General features: G+C 47.4%; 1 protein-coding gene across 3 annotated transcripts in view; it reads right to left on the bottom strand.

The window, feature by feature from the left end:
- CXCL12 (C-X-C motif chemokine ligand 12) overlaps positions 1 to 12,560 on the bottom strand; it is an 80,326-nt gene extending 67,766 nt beyond the window's left edge. For 2 of the 3 annotated variants that reach the window (XM_033066267.1, XM_042779529.1), the window contains exons 1-3: positions 12,451 to 12,560; positions 7,339 to 7,456; positions 3,996 to 4,082 (exon numbers count right to left, since the gene is read on the bottom strand). In XM_033066267.1, the coding sequence (XP_032922158.1) occupies positions 3,996 to 4,082; positions 7,339 to 7,456; positions 12,451 to 12,511 (266 nt within the window). In that variant the 5' untranslated portion in view covers positions 12,512 to 12,560. Of the gene's footprint in view, positions 1 to 340; positions 439 to 3,995; positions 4,083 to 7,338; positions 7,457 to 12,450 lie in introns of all 3 variants that reach the window. The other variant, XM_033066266.1, reaches the window with a different exon arrangement.
- Positions 12,561 to 17,063: the final 4,503 nt, after the last annotated feature.

Genomic DNA, 17,063 nt, shown 5'->3' with positions numbered 1-17,063 from the left:
CTAAAATAAATAGGCCTCCCAAACCTTCACCCTGTTTATGACCTTGTCTTTGCTTCAGGATTATTTTGGTCTCTTTGTGTGTTCATTTTCCCATTTGTAAAATGGGAAAATCATCTCACATCTCTTGTAGCTAAGCTTTCCCCATGTTCTGAGAGTTTTATCTATATAATACTCTTTTCCTGGAAGGGGAGAGATGTTATCCTCCCTTCCATATAGCAAATATGGGGGGAAAGGAGGTCTGGATAGGCTAATATATTTGCCCAAGGTCCCATAAGATGGTCAGTGGAAGAGCAGGGACTTCAACCTGAGGTGTCCCAGCTCAGAAACTAATGCCTCCTACCATTCTTTCTCCCTGGAGACTTTAGTGGTGTTGCACGGGAAGGGCAGCGTGGGCCCCGTTTCTTCTGTTGCTTTTTTTTATGAGTGCGATGACGTGGTCTAAATTAAAAGAAAAATACAAAAAAGACTGCCATAAATTATCCATGTACAAAGGCCTCATTCACATTTACCCTATGGTCCCTTCACATCTTGCTGGCAGGGTGCAAATGTAACATCCCCTTTTCATATAACCTCTGTCTGAGAGAAATGCCAGACAAGTAAAGGTGTCCTGGTGGAAGAACATTTGCAAACTTTGAGGCCAGAACAACTCTTTTACCCCAAATGTCAAAGCCTCCCCAAACACCTTCCAGAACTGCTCAGGCAGGAGCCTCACCATGCACAAAGCTGCCCCTGAGGTCCCGTGGAAGCAGAGGGGGAGCTGATTCCTGGCTTCCCACCCAGTATTCCTGCTGACATCAGCAAGAACCTGCGGCTACTCTGAGGGGGTCTGTGGGCACTTGGTGCCTTAAAACAAGGCTGTAAAGATAATCACCCACATTGTTCCCTTTCCTGTGGGGCCTCCACCCTGCACACGCTTGGTGGAGTACTGGGAGGTGGTCTGGCGTCTTGTATTTCATCATTACTTACAAATTAGGTTAGAATTTAGGAGGAGATGCCACACCAAGGTTTGGAAGGCAGCAGCCAGCTCCTACATATTCAGAGTTTCTTTTCCTCTCTCCCAGCTGGCTTAATGGGAAGATTGTTCCCATGTGACTTGATCTTCTCCAGATCCATCAAACCTCTCCTGTGTGTCTGCAGTAGCCCCTGAGCTTAATGGACTCTGGCATCTTGAAGGAGGGGAGTTCTGAAGTGGGGCTGTATTAGCATGACAGGGGACAAGATGGGCTCTGTTAACTCTGTAAAGGCCTGATTCTGCATATCCTTGTACAAAGGAAGGAGGGAAAGGCAATGAACCATAAATGATGACTGGGAAGTGATTGAGGATTTTTTGTTAGCTATTTTGAGAAAGGACTGATTTGCCCCATGTCTATAAAATGGATGAATGTTGAATGATGTTGACCACAGCAGCTGCACGATGATTCTTAAAGCCAGTTAAGGAATTTGGATTCCTGACAGCCTGGATGTGTTTTGCTGATGTCTCATGTGTATATTACATGGAGATGTGATGAATATAAAGCAATAATAAATGCTAAGCAGAATTAGTGAGCAAAATAATTCCTTAGTAAAAACCATTTCTGGTTTCATATTGAACTGTATTGGACTACTACTCTAAGAACTTTTCCTTGCCCTTAGCTGCAGATTATAACTGAAGATATTCTCATATTGAAGTACTGGTACAGATTAAGATGTCTTCACAGTTTGGATTCTACTTAAGCAATTACAAGAGCCCTTTCTACAAAACGTATTGATTTTATTCCAGAAAAATAAATTCCCATGTACAATTGGGTTTTCATAACATGAAACAATTAGCCATTTTATTGCTAGTGCATATAGGGTAATGTCACATTTCATACAATTTCGGTACAAGTGAAAAAATATAATATATGGCTGATTGAAACTGATAGCTACATTAACATTTATAGATCTATATAGATTCATTTTACAAGCTGTTAGTAGTTTAGTGGGATATCCATGTTTTAAACTACCAACATTCATATGGCTCCAATTCAAATATATGAATTGTTTGATGCACTATAAATATATTCCAAAGTACATTTCACTGAAGAAGTCAAAGCTGTGCACTAAAATATATCAAAAACATGCCTTGTGAAAATGCTACAGACAGAACCCTGACTGTCTGTGGAGCATGAAAATGCCACTGGTGCTAGCATTACTAGTTGGAAAATGAACACAATGCCATGATTACAGGATTAGGTGATGGAGATAAATGCTTTCTGTCATTTCATAGAGCTGGGACCAAATTCTCTCTTGTTACTCAATGTAAACCAGGATGAATCTACCAAATTGGCAGAATTGATTCTGTATCAGCATTTGGTAAATAAACCCCAGAATCTGTCTGGAGATCAGGCAGACTCACTGGTTTCAGTAGAGCTGGTCTCAGATCTTCACTAGTGGTAGTGAGAGCAGAACATGTTCCAGCTGAGTTGCTCCCCAAGTCAGACAGGCACATAAATCATATTTGCCCAACCTTACAGATTTATAAAATGCCTCTAAGTCTCAGGTTGGGGATGATAGCAAACAGAAACAAGCAGGAGCTTGAGGATTTTCCCAGGCTGTAAAACCAAGTAGCTCAGGTCCCTAGGATACTCAGCATGGGCCACATCCTGCTCTTAGGTTCAGTCGTGCCTAAACCCAAAGCCATTCTGGCAGCATTAACCTGGATTACCTCTGCAGAGAATTTGTCCAAAGGACAAAAGGGCTGAGTGCTGGCAGCAAAGAAGGCACTGAGCATCAGATGAGATGGGAGGAGCTGTCAGGGCTGGAATCTTATTGACTTTCTTAGCTGGCTTCTTTCCTTCTTCCCCCTCACTCTTGGCCCCAGTGCAGTCCCCAAAGGGACACATGGAGGAATCTCTCCACTTCTGGTGGCATTTTCCCCCTTGCTTATTGTAAAACACAGGGGGACAAAGATTTTTTTTTTTCTTTTTTTAACTCTGCCCCTTGCTTGGCAGATGCATTTACAAAGCAAACTGTGGAGAGCATTTAGGTACCTGTGCCTGACATCTGCCCTGGGGCCATACCTTCCCCATTAACACATTGTTTTTGCAAGTGATTGGATTCCAGCCCTGCCTTCACCCTATGGATGCAGGGGGGACAAGTTTCAGCCGGGTTACAGCGCAGTTACTGTGGGTGGGAATGTGATGGCAAGGGTGGCAGGGATACTGAGTGCACAGGTAGGCTAGCTGGCCAAAATGCTGCTGCAGGATCAGCTGCAGCCCAGGGCTCTGGGAATGCTTTGTACCATCATTTGGAATGTACCATGCTTCAGTGGTGGAAGGCTGGAGCCCTCCCCTGCAGTTCAGCACGAAAATGTGCTCGGTGCTGCTCTTTTCAGCAGAAAATTGAACAGAGATGGGCTGAGTTCCACCTCAAAGCAGACACGATCAACCATTTTCAAGGGGAATAAAATACATTTTAAAAGTCCAAATTTGCCAAGTTTGGCTGTTTTTCCCCTGGTGTTGTGGGAAAGGCTTATTCATGGTAGCTCATTGTGCCTTGGCCAATATTAACAGCATTCCACACTGGGCAGCAACAAGCAATTTTTAGCACCAAGAATTCCTAGGCCTCAGCTGCCTGTGCAAGCAGACACCCAGTGTAACATGGAGAAGGGGCTCCAAAGACACTGGAACGATACAGATTCTGAAGTAATTGTGGTTTGGTTGGGGAAGAAAGGGCATAAAGGAAGAATTTTCCTTGGGAGAACAGCTTTTTTTTAGAAGAGAATGAGTTCAGGACCCCAGAACACACTCATTAGCATAATTTTTGCCTCAAACCCTGGCAAAATTCTTAGTTTAACATCTAGGATATATTAGAAACTGTTGTTTTAATACAAATTAGGTCAACTCCAAACCCTTCTTTGAAACAATATCTGATTCCACGAGTACTTTGTCCACATGGTAAAAGCCAGCCCTTAATGCTCTACCCTTTAATAACTCAGGATGTTAGCTGTTAAGTCCATTTGTCTCTTGCCTTACTTGTTTAAAGCTTTCTCCAGATATTCCTGGATCCACTTTAACTTGGGATCAATGCACACTTGCTTGCTGTTGCTCTTGAGCCTTGCACTGCCAAAGGAGAAAAGTCAGAGTGAGTCTGGTGCACAAAGCTGCTCAGCCCACAGCCACCCCCACCCCTGTGCCTGACTTTCCCTGGGTGCCAGTGCTGCTCTTGGCTAACCCATGAACAGGATGGGTTATTTCTCCCACCCTTGAGTCACCTATTATAAATATCCCTGGTCTGGAAACCATCTGTCTGCTTTGACAGGCTCTTGTGGTCTGCACTGGGAATCATGAGAGAGTGAGACAGACACAGAATTTGGATCTAAGGCTTCCGATGCATACCTGGACTGTGAATGAGTTCAGGGCCAACAACAGAAAAATTTCATTTGGAGATACTGACATGGTAAATATAGGTAATTTTTGCAAGGAATTGATTAAGAACAGCTTTTGGATTCAGCCTGAAACTGAAGTTTCACACGTTTTAAGGTCGGACACCTCTTGGATGGTTCCGAACAAAAGGGTGTGGTCACTTGTTAGCTTTTTGTTTTACACAAGACTGAATTAACGGGTTTCAGGGAGGAAGACACTGAAAGTGCCACAGTGCCAGAGGCAAATTTCCCCTCATGTATTTGTTTACTCAGCATTGGAAACAAAGGCAGAAACCTCCTGAGGGGTTTCTCCTGCATGTCCAAGCTGCCCTTCCCACAGCAAAACTTTTTAGCTAATTTGAATTCCCTGTGAATTTGACATTTGGGCTATCTGAATCTTTCATTCAGAAACAGTACAAATAGCTTTTCACCCTCCAGGGATCTCAGGACCTCTCAAGAGCTGTTATCTCCCACATTCCCTGCAGCACCCAGCCTCTGCCCCAGCTGCTCCAATATTTCCCTCTTAACAGCCTGCGTGCCTTGGGAAAGTGCAGGGAGCAGCAATTTTATGGAAGTGCCCATACAAATAAGTTCAGTACTTGTTTAAACATTTGCTGGATGGAAGCCATAATGTTCCTCCTTTTATAAAATGAAATCTGCAGCATATAAAAGGATGGCGTAAGAAGTAACAGGTCAGAAAGGCTCCTTGGTCTGCAGTTATGCAACAGCACAGTTGTAACATAAACACACCAAGGATCCTGCAGCCCCAGCTCCAGTAAAGAGATGAATGGGCCTAATTCATATTTCCCTTACAGCACTGCCAAGCTGGAGCATTTCCAGTTAAGTGATACCAACAGAGTGTAAGAATGGATTTGCTGATGCCTGGGAATTCTTGAGCTGACCTCACAGGGTTCAGAAGCAAAAGTACACGTAACCAGTCTCCAGCCACATTCTGCACAATTCCTCTCACCTAATATTACCTCTCACCTAATTCTGAGACACTGATTCCTGTCAGCCCCGTTCCTTGAGCAAGGAAGAGACATAGGAAATTGTATGGAATGTTTAACCTCGATTGCTTTAAGGTGTCTACTTGCTAAAAATGCTCCTTCCCCTGTACTGAAAAGCAAAGAATTTGGTGTGGACTTTATAAAAGTAGACATTGACAGAGGAGCTCACTGGATTTGGTGAGATGATTTCCAGTAGAATGAAAGACAAGTCTGCTCTTAGGCTTTTTGTTCAGGTACAACTCCCCATAACGAAAAAGGAAAATACACTTGTGCGAAAAAAACAAACAAAACTCACCAAATATCTTCTAGTTACTGTATGTTTCACTTAGATTCTCTATTCCTTAAAATGGCAGCTTTTAATTTATCTACACTCTTATTGTTTAATGCTTAAAATTAATCACGATGGCAAATTCATGTGTAAGTTTTGATTTCATCTCCTGTTTTGATAAAGACCTAATTTGAAGTCATGTTTCAAGAGTATTTGGAGGGATATTTTAAGTAACTTACTTGTCAAAGCCACAAAAAGAGGGTGAACTGTAGGTTCTTATGTTCTGTGTACCACAGACAAATACATTTGGATCAGGAATGGGCAAGAACATGAGATGTTTCTGGTTTTGCACTTCATGCTCTTATCTGCAATTACTATAATCCTGCATTAATTGAGAGAGAAATATATACTCTATCCTGTCTATTTAAATACTGTCATTTTCTTGAAGCTCCTCCAGAAAATTCCAAATCCTCTAAAAAGCCTTAGCACTGGGATTCTTATGACATCACTGACAGTCCCAGAGCACAAATCCATGCACTACTGCATGCTTTTCGCCAAAATTGTTTATAGGTAGAGATTGGAGGTAGTCACAGCTGGTTTTGCCATTTTTCTGAAAGGAAATTATTTCTCAGCTGAGGCTTATCTTTTTCTAACTGTCGTCCACCAAATCCTAAGGCAGAAACATGTGATAAAATGTGTATGATATACACAGAGTAATTTAAAATGAAAAATACCACAGTACTAATAAAAACTGGTTTTTGAATGGTTACACACTCACATACATTCCTGAGCAATCTTGTGAAACCACAACAGTTTTCCGAGTGCAAAAATGCTTTGGATGACAAAAATTGATTTTTACAACATTTGAGTTGCGAGAGGAAGGGCTCAACATATGGGTGAAATACAGAACCAGTAGTGGGATCACTGCACAGAAACAAAATCTAGTCCCTCACACCCTCTTATAGAGGTTAACAGAAGTTGAGAGTATTAAGGTTCCTTTGCAAGGAAAAGATGAAAGCTGTCTTTTTTTTCTTCAGAAGGTTTTGAATTTCGGGAGGGGGTCACCCATGAAGAAGTGAACAAAAAAGACCTTCCTAAAACATACACACAAATATACAAAGACAAACAAACAAAATCCCAATGTTTCCTGAAAATGAGGGTTACTTTTCCAGCAAAAATAAAGAGATTATTTTCCATTGGGAGTCCATCTTTCTGTTCTGCTACAATTTACTCAGTCAGTCCCTGCCTGGCAAGCATCCCTAAATTTGGCCACCACACTTCTAGGGTCTGTACCTCCAGTGGAGGATACATGAAACACAGGAATTCCTCTGGCTTGTTTAGCTCCACTCTATGGAGAAGACTCATTAGAAGACTCAGACCACTATGAAGTTTTTACCCTGAGGTGTGAAGCTCCACATCCAATGTCCTGCCTGACATTCCTGCTCACATAACAGGACATGGGATCACACAGTAATGGGAGATCAGAGAGCACAGCTGGGAAACAACCAGCTGGGCTCCTCTGTGTGGGGTAAAGCAGGGTCCAGGTGGCTCCGACACAGGGGTGAAGAGATGAATTGAGAGCCATGGCACGGGCAGACTGAAATCCAACCACCAGCTCTGTGACCCTTCTTTTCGGCACCCGAGATTTGCAGCCGGCTGAAAAGAGCAAGAGAACTTACACAATCTGAAGTGAGCAGTTGGGTGTGGAGAGGATTTTGAGGTGCTTAATATTGGCTCTGGCCACGTTGCTCTCGTAGAATCGACAGGGACATCGGTAAGTCAGGCTGACGGGTTTCTCTGCGGGACAAAGGAGGAAAGGACACGTTACCTCTTGCTCCCGGTCAGCGGCACGGACACACCCGGCAGGGCTCACAAAAATAAGCGCCCTCCAAAGAGGCAGGTGAAAAAGTAAAAAAAAAAAGCAGCAGAAAAGCGGTAGCTTTGGGAGAGCATTTGCAGCTCCGAGCACAATCCCTTCGGCTCAGTGCCCAGCCTTTCAATACGGGTGCGTGGGATTTTGGAAGACAAAAGAAGAGGGAGAGAAAATGGAGATAAGTAAAATCGAAGAGATTAGAATAAGGAGCCGCTCCATTGTACAGGGATGCTCCTGGTAATTAGACAAGATAAAGGCCAAAAGAGGGGGCACTTGTCCTCGGTGTTGTTCTACTCAAACGATTTTGACCCGAGGCCAAATTAGAAGGTAGCCAGAAGAAAGCGATGAATTCCAAGGAGCTCAGATCAAAACGGCTCGGCTCAGGTGCAGGCTTTTCACAGGGGACTTAGTGGTACAGAAAAGCTGTGGTTTTGCAGGCGTTCCCAGGGCCCAGCTGACCTTTCTCCACCGCAGCCAGCCCTGACTCCCAGCAGAGGTACCCGCACAAGAAGGTGCTGCTCAGAGATGCGAGATCCCAGCGGTTTCACCAAGAGCACTTGGGAGCCTTTTGAATTTCTAGCCTGCGGCTATAGTAAGGCAGCCGAGGAGACAGCTATCAGCCAAGCATCCTCAATACACTATTCAGGGGCCACCAGACTGGATGAGAGTTCTGTCACTGGCACCGCTAGGGACAGAATTAAGTTTAACCCCCTAGGCTAAAAATCTGCCACGTATATGCATGCAGGACTGAGAAAAGCAGCCCGGCGCCCACCACAGCCTCTGCTACCCGATTTCTCTATGGGACCACTTAAGTACTGGCAATCACATGCACCTGAGTAAGGTATTCACTCGGAGTGTACGTCTGAAAGCTCCATGCACAATAAAATACAAGCACAGAAACCTTGCCTGGAAGTCGAAGAGATGCTTAAGATTTTAAAGAATTTCCCAGTGGAGCAGTTTTCAGTCCCTGGGAGGAATTAAATTCATACACCTAACCCTGAAAATCTGGCTCATGCTGTAGATGATCAAATCTATATCTAACAGGGCTTGAGATCCCATAAGGCAATCTGCCATCCTGTTTGCCTAGCCCCACAGGAATATTTGCAGCATCCGAACCCAGTTCCCTTTAAAGGCAAATGGGGAGATAAAGAGCAGGGAAGGGTTTGGAATTCCTAAACAGCTGTCTAGGAAGGTGAGAAGAGAGACAGGTTTTCAAGTGCAGCAGATCTACATTTATTGCACATTTATCGACGCCTGTCTCTAGCACACATAACCACAGACAACAGGCTGAAATTGCCCTGTCCTGAAGAGGGAACCCCCTTTTTTCCCAGTGTCTCTACCAAGAGATGAGCCAGAATCAGATTCCACAGGAGAGGAATTGGTCAGTGGGAGTAGAGCTTCTCCTGATTGACACCAGAATCTGGACAATAAATTGAAAAAAATGAAGGACTTTTCTATCAGTTTTCTGGTACTCCTAACAGTGGTTTCACCCATGAGTTAATCTGCAGGGGGAGGAAGAAGGAGGGCTACAGGGTGAGCCTCAAGAACATGGATTAGACTGGCTAGTGCTAATGTGGAAAGGAGTGAGGAAGGCACTGGGATTTCCCACTGCAAATCTGTGCCTGATAGCTACACATCTGTGAGTTTGTATTGGAAAGGGAGGCTGAAACTGAATACATCCATACAACACTCAGCACAGCTGCAGTGATAGCGTCTCTGCAAGTTTGTCCCAACCGAGTTTAAGCCAGCTTTAACTTAAACAATATGCAAGAGATGAACTGTTCAGATCCATGATTTGATAACACAATCCTGTCCTCTCTCAGACTAGAGGAAGAATTTTCAATCCCATACCATTCGAAATCAGAAGTAGAGAAAGTTTAACCATGACTAAACGTGTCTGTAAGCCCCAAAGTTCCTGCCCAAGAAAATGCATCTAGCACAGCAAGGAAGAGGGGAAGCCCCAGTATTCGGTGTTCTGTCACCCCAATGTGCAGCGGAATGACAAACACCCTCCCAGCACAAGAATCCCTTTGGTATTTCTGTGTGCCTTTCTTGGAAATCAGAGCAGGCACTGAGCGCCAGGGAGTGGCAGCACAGGCACCCACTGGGCCAGCTCTCTGTATCATCACCAACAGAGTGGCAACAGCCAGGGCAAACTGGTGTGTGTGGCATCTCCCAACACATGAACCCCTATATTCCAAAAGTAGGAGAGGGAAGGGGCTGTTTGGAGGCCATGACTTAGGAAGAGAACATTTCTGGTCTTGCTCTGAGGCTGACAAACACATTCCTTATCTACTTTCAAAACCTGAATCATATTGTTGCATGCACATTAGAGCTGATTCAGCTGATTAATTAATCTACCAATTTGTTCTGTGAGTTCTCTGATGTCTGTCAAACACTGAGCACAAGCTGAAGCCATTCTCTCAGTACAGTAAATTAGTATAATCTGTTAATTGCCTTATTACATGAAAACATATAACTGATGGCACACAAAGGTTTCGAGACCTTTATCCGTCTGGCACATTTGGTTAAAATGGATGAATAGAGCCAAAGTTACAGAGCAGCCAGTTTGACATCTCAGTGTCATTCCTTCAGCCTAATTTTACTTAGACAAAAAGACAACATCTCTTTCCACCTCGACTAAAAGAGTTGAGGGGATCTGGGGGTTTTGTGTTTAGGAATTTTTAAAATAATAAATAGTTTTATTGTTTTCTAACTTGAGCAGAGTTCTGTTGGCTCTGAACACCTACTTTTGTGACAGATTCTCTCTAGAGACAAAGCACACACAAAATGCTCTTACAGAGCACTTGTCAGTGCTGGACAACACCTATTCCATCCCACAGGGATCTGCTTCTCTTTACCCACACTGAAACTGGATAGTAAGGGAAGAAGCGAGTTGCCAGTTCTGCTGCAAAGTTATCAATAACTGCATGGACTAGGATGCTCTGGATGCTTGAATAGAGAGGAAGCTATATCCAGGCAAGCAGGCTGGACATGAACACACAAAACATTTGATTGAAGCATCATTTTACTTCTGTTCAGCCTAGGGTGCATCTGTCATTATCAGGAGATGGTTGATAACTTTTTAAGTGTAGAACAGCTCCATTTCCCTGGAAAGCGAGGCTGGGATGGACAGACACAGCTTTACCAGGTAACTAAGAAGAATTCAGATCTCACCAGCACAACACAGCCCTGCCAGCTCTCATTTGGACCAGGGCTGGGAGCACTACATGGCATGCAAATTAGACAAAAACCTCCACTCTTAACTCCGCAAGACGGTGGGGTCACTTTCCTTACACTAGTTTCTCTCCAGCCCTTGGGAGCCATTTCCCTCCTCAGGTAGCCAGGTCCCCAGACGCTTATCCCGACATAAGACACCCGCTGCCAGCAAGGGAGAGCAGTGGCGCTGGGGGCGATCGGAGCTGCAGCAAAGTGCTGCCAGAGGGAGCTAAGGGGGAGGAGAGCCCCTGAGCCCCGGTCCCTTCCTCCCGCACCCCAGAGACGAGGGAAGCTCGCTCAGGTACCCAGGCACCGGCGGCTCCAGCCGCTCCGGAGCTGGTGACATTGCCTGCCAGGGGCTGGAGCTGGCATTGCCACCCTGCTCCTCCTGCTCTGCCTTCGCTACCTGCCGCTCCCGCTTCCCAGCCCGCAGCCCGGGTGAGGACACGGCGAAGGCGGCGGGGACCGGAGCCCACCTGCCCGGGATGTGCGGGGACCGGAGCCCACCTGCCCGGGATGTGCGGGGACCGGAGCCCGCCTGCCCGGGATGTGCGGGGACCGGAGCCCACCTGCCCGGGATGTGCGGGGACCGGAGCCCGCCTGCCCGGGATGTGCCAGGGCAGTGCCGGCTCCGTGTTCCAGCGGCACGGGGCTGCTGTGCGGAAAGGCATCGGGGGAAATTTCGCGGAAAATTAACTCTGTCAGGCTAAACAAGGAGGGCACCGGAGGGCATCCTCTGCCTGCCTGGGTGGGGAACACCCAAGTTTGGCTCTCCAGAATGGGAGAACAGAACGGAGCGGAGGTTTGAAAACCCAGCCAGAGGAGTTTCGACGAGGGGCGAAGAGATGGCAAATCTCCACCAGCCGCACGAGCAGCGTCCGGAGGATGCCCAGAGGTTGCGGGCAGAACCCGCGTGGGGAGCGCGGCCGCCCCGCAGTGCGCGCTCCCCGGGGCACAGGGCTGCTCCCTGCGGGATGCGGGGCAAGCAGCGCGGGCTGCCGCTGTCTGCGGGGCTGTCCGAACGCGGGGGATTCTGCAGAGCACAGCTGGCAAAGCAAGCGGGGCAGCTTGCGGATGGGACTGCGCGGCCAACACCGCCAGCCTGCGATCCCCCCGAGTTCCCCGCACCGCAGCTCCCTGTGCCCCCGAAACCTCCCTGCACCGCGCCGGGGCTGCCCTAAATCCCTCACTGGGACCGCTTTGGCTCAGCTCGGCCCTGATCGAGGAAAGATAGCTCACGACAGGGGACACAAGAGGAACCGAACAACCGCCTGTTTCTAATTTCTTGTGACTTTTAGGGTTGGGGTTTTTCTGTTAGAGGGAAAGTCGATATGCATGCTTTGCAGCCAAACCACCTCCCTGCAGACCGAGCGCTGTTGAAAGTCTTCCTCCAGACGACTTCAATCTGGGGCGAGTTTGGCAGAGAGGACCGCTTTGGCCAGAGCTTTGAGAAAAGCCAGGGAGGGATGGAGGAGAGGGAGGGATGGGAGCCTGCCTGCTTCCAGCTCAGCACAGCCATCGCTCCGGCTCGCCGAGCACATCTGAGCCTGTGTTCAGACGTGAACCTCTGCAGCGGCCGGAGCCGGGAGAGCCCCGAGAGCGATGTAGCAGCGAGGAGAGGAGGGAAGAGCGGGGATCTCCGCGGGACCATCGCTCCGGGCCGGGCTCCCGGCAGGAGCGGTGCGAGCAGCTCACTTACCCTCCGAGAGGGAGATGAGGGCCAGGGCGAGGGCGAGCAGCGCCAGGGCGCGGAGGTCCATGCTGGGGCGGCTGGAGGAGGCGGCAGCGCTGCTCTGCTCGTCCCGGCGGCCGCGGCGCTCTGCTGGCGGCCCCTCCGCCCCTCCCGCTATAGAGGGGCCGGGGGCGGGGGGAGGAGAGCCAGGGGGAGTAGCTAGACTGTGATTTATTGCCCGTGGCATGTTATTACATCCTTCCTCTGCTAAAAATGGTTGGAAAGAAACCAAAAGAGCGAGGGCTCCTCGCTTCGCTCTGTCAGTCCGGCAGCCTCCCCCCAGGCTCAGCGCCTGTCCCCAGCTCCGAGCCCCCCGCGGGACCGGCGGCTCGGGGACCGGCATCTCCGCCACCCCACCCAGCCCCAGCTTCCTCACCAAACCGTGCCATCCCGGCGCGGCCCTCCTGAACCAGAGCTGCTGGAACCGGGATAGCTGTGGGGACGAATCCCTTAAGTGCCCGGGGAGAGAAGAAAACTTCCCCTTCATTCTCGTGGGCGCGAATCTAGATTTACACTGGCGCCCCGGGCATCGCGTACAGCGCCTCATACGAAGCATCTTCCCAGAGGGGAGAAAAGGCCGAGGGAGAGAGGAGAGAGGCTTCCATTTTTTGCGTCTTCATGTTTGGCCCTAAACACCACCTCATCCCTGTATTAAATAAACCCAGTAGTGCATTTGCTGCCAACATTCCACTTCCTTTGTATTGCAGATGCCGCTGGGCTCTCTGGCACCTCGGCTGAAAGCCCTGGTACCCTGCAGGGTTCAGAGGCTCAGGGGTGCCACTTGCCCTCCGCTATTACAGCACTGTCAAGTGTAATTGACTTAAGCATGTCCTTGCTGTCTGCAGCCCAAGCCCACAGGGCCCTGCTTGTTGCTATTAAAAATTTTAAATAAACATTGAAGCTTTGACTGAATTTGGACTCCTTGCCTGCATTTAAAACAGGCACCTTCTGCTGGGGCCAGTGCGGGTCGAGTGGGTACAGCTAATCCTTGTGTGGAGATGTTTGAAGGACAGGTTCAGGATGCCACCAAAAGCACCAGCCTGGTTGTTTTGTACCCTGGGTAACTCCTAATTCTCTTAGCCACAGCCCACGAGACTGGACACAAGAGTACAAACATTGCATCTTGCTAACCTGTGGCTGTTTCACTGAGAAAATATTGTTTCTAAAGGGCAGGAGAAATGTTTGCAGTGATGCTTGGTGGTGAACAGGATCCCTACCTGACAAAGACACACATCCAACTCCCTGAATCTAGTTATTTGTATTTCTTAGTCCCTTCTCACCAAAGAGCACTGAATTTGTTTAGGCTTGCTCCCAGATCACCTCCTTTCTTTTAGGTGAGGTAGCACAGTAGTGCACGAACTTGATGCACTGAAAGGAGCAACAATTGTAAGCAGTGCTGTGAGCCTGGCTACTGCTGCCGTGACAGCTGTGACACTGCAGGGACGGGAGAAGCTCATCGTAATTGCAAACACTGCTAGGAGTGCTGCTGTCCCTCAGTGCTCCATGGCACAACGAGGACATCCACACTGCGTTTAGCAGAGACACTGTCATATCCACACCACACTTAGGGTCACAATTACTGAGAGTAATAACGCCTAAAGCAACAGCGTGCCTCTGCTGTTTCTATTGCCACGGAGAGAAACATCTCAAGGATCTAATCAAAGTGACTGGATAAATGTGGAATGAAATCAGAACCAAATCTTTGTAGCAGTCTCGGCATCCCGAGACATGCAGGCGTGATGTAACTGAAGGAGAAAACTAGTTGGGTTCTAGGAAATGTCTGGACAGACAGAAGCTGACCAAAGCTTCGGAGCTGAGTCGAAGCACTCAGATGAAAGGGCTCCCTCTGCACCTCGGGACAGCTGAGTGACCCAGCAGCAAGGCAGGAGGATGCCTCGGTCCCCCTGCACCTCGTCTGTCCTCCCCCGCTGCCACAGCCGAGTCTCCCGAGTGAAGGGGACAGGATCAGCGGGACACCGCACCCGGCAGCATCCCTCCACAGCCGGCCCGACAGGCAGCCCGGGAGGGGGATCCGGCGGGGCAGGGGATGGGGTCCATGGCTCGGTAAGTGCCGGGAGCCTGGCGGAGAGGCCACCCCGCCGTGCTGGTGCTCCAGCCCCACGGCTGCGGGCGAGCCGCGCATTCCGCGCTGCGCATCCCTGCCCGCCCCGCGCCCAGATGTGCTCCCCTCCACAGACAGGTGTGCTCCCCTGCACAGACAGGTGTGCTCCCCTCCACAGACAGATGTGCTCCCCTCCACAGACAGGTGTGCTCCCCACCACAGACAGTGTGCTCCTCAGCACAGACAGATGTGCTCCCCTGCACAGACGGGTGTGCTCCCCTCCACAGACAGATGTGCTCCCCTCCACAGACAGATGTGCTCCTCTCCACAGACAGATGTGCTCCCCTCCACAGACAGATGTGCTCCTCTCCACAGACAGATGTGCTCCCCTGCACAGACGGGTGTGCTCCCCTCCACAGACAGGTTTGCTCCCACCACAGCGCACAGCACGGCGGGCTGCGGGCTCTTTTGGGCACACAGCGAGCCCCGGCGGGATCCCCGAGCGGAGGGGCGGTGCTGGGTCGGGGCAGCCGAGCCCGCAGAGCGGGGACAGCGAGGGACAGGAGCCCTGCAGCGGGGCTGACCGCGGCTCCACGGCTGGCATCCCGCTCCTGCGTGAAACGGAGATCTCCAGGCTACAATCTGAATGAACTCCGAGCGATTTTCATGAAGGGCGATTTTTGGTTTTTCTTCCCGTCAAGCACAGACTGCTGCATGCGATACAACAACTGTGAGCTGGAGATTTAAACAGCATAAAGTAACAAAACAAAACAAAACAAAACATGAAAATTCCCTCTCAATGGGAGTCTCGTGGTTCACCCCCGTCCCAAACTAGAATTAGGAACTCAGAGAGATCTGGACGAATTGAACATTTAAAAGGAAAGTCAAATGACTTGCCAACTGTTAAATTCCTTGAAAAGTTCGTTTCAATTTAATGTTAACTCCCACAGAATCGACCAGTGTTTATCTGAATGCTCAAGAAAATGCAGCCTACACCCCTTGATGATCTGGGTGGCTGAATATCTCCCTCTCCCCCTTCTCCCCCCAACCAGCTGCAGCCAGAACTCCTTAATAGCCAGTAAATTCAATCTTTTATCTGAATGCTAACAAAGAAAGGATGAATTCAGAAACCTTAAATAGACCTACTGTTGACTCCAACACAGCTTGAGACAGTCTTCTTTAATAATAAAATATTCCAAATTTTTAGTGTGTTTGTATCAAATTACATTTCCTCTTAAATGAGGAGATGGCAACATTTCTGTTACTTAGAATTTTAGGCTGGCATAACTCAGCAGTGAAATCATTATTATCTGAAGCTGTTTTAAATTCCCATATCTAAAACAAGCCATTTCTGTCCAGCACAACTTACTATTAAGAAAATTTTGTGTGAGTCAAGAATTAAATTGAATGTCTTCAAGTTGGAAAATAGTAACCCTGTTTTCACCTTGTTCTCACTAATGATATTTCACTAATGATATCTCACTGAGATCTTCCTTAAAGTTTCCTGTACTTTTTATCTGTAACTAAATGCACCAGTTTTTTGGATGGCCATAGTGTTCACACAGAATATATATTTTAGTGGAGTTAAGATAAACAGTGCATCTCAACAATTTCAAGTAAAATACATTACAACACATTACCTTCTAGAGTTCTAGAGGCTTCTACAGTTAAGGGAAATTACATTTAGAAGTCTGTATTTATTAAATTGTTGGACTGCACAATAAAGATACAAAATCATCCTTATCTCTCTGTCTGGGAATCTAGTAGCCCCTACAACAATGTTTACAGCAGTTTAGTATCATCTCTAGATGCAGGTCTCTCTTTTTGTCAAGATTATGTTTTTTAAATTATGTTTATACAGCTTATTTCCTTATAGTATGATACTGTGACAGGAAGGAAATGAAAGATTCTAAAATGTTAAAATTGATATTAGCTACTGCATTCTTTTCTTAGTGTGCAGAGTTAAGAGTACTTGGAGATTTTAAGTGCTTCAATATTTTTATGTATTTATATTACTTCTTAACTTAACTCTGAAATTCTTTATTGTATTTAAACAAAAAAAATCAAAAACACTAAAAAACCAACCCAACCAAACCAAGGCATCCATACAGAATTCTTCCTTTAGTTACTGTATGACCTTAACTTACTTCCATCTTACTGTCATTTTTGTTTTTCTTAAGAATTCATTTTTTAAAGTAGCAGCCTTACTCTTGCAACATTCCTACAGAATGTTTTTCTCCCAAGACTATTAATCAGGTGAAAGCTTGAAGACTTAGCCATCTTGCTGCACATTCAGGCAGCAGCTAGAAAAGGGCAGCTGTAGAGTGGCTTGAAGATCTTTCTTGACTCCTGTCTTTGACCTTCTTGTTTCAAGTGCTAAGACTATTTTCCCTCCTTATTGCAAATGGCAGGGTTCCAAAATCAACCTTTACTGGTTGGAGGTCCTGTAGCAAAAAGGACTTAGAGTAATTAAGTATTTTCAGCAGACCAGTATAAACTAAGAGAAGTCACTTGTTGG

The sequence above is a fragment of the Catharus ustulatus genome, chromosome 8 (assembly GCF_009819885.2).
Source record: "Catharus ustulatus isolate bCatUst1 chromosome 8, bCatUst1.pri.v2, whole genome shotgun sequence".
Taxonomy (NCBI): domain Eukaryota; kingdom Metazoa; phylum Chordata; class Aves; order Passeriformes; family Turdidae; genus Catharus; species Catharus ustulatus.
Note: the sequence above shows the minus strand (reverse complement) of the source record. Positions and strands in the feature narration are given on the sequence as shown.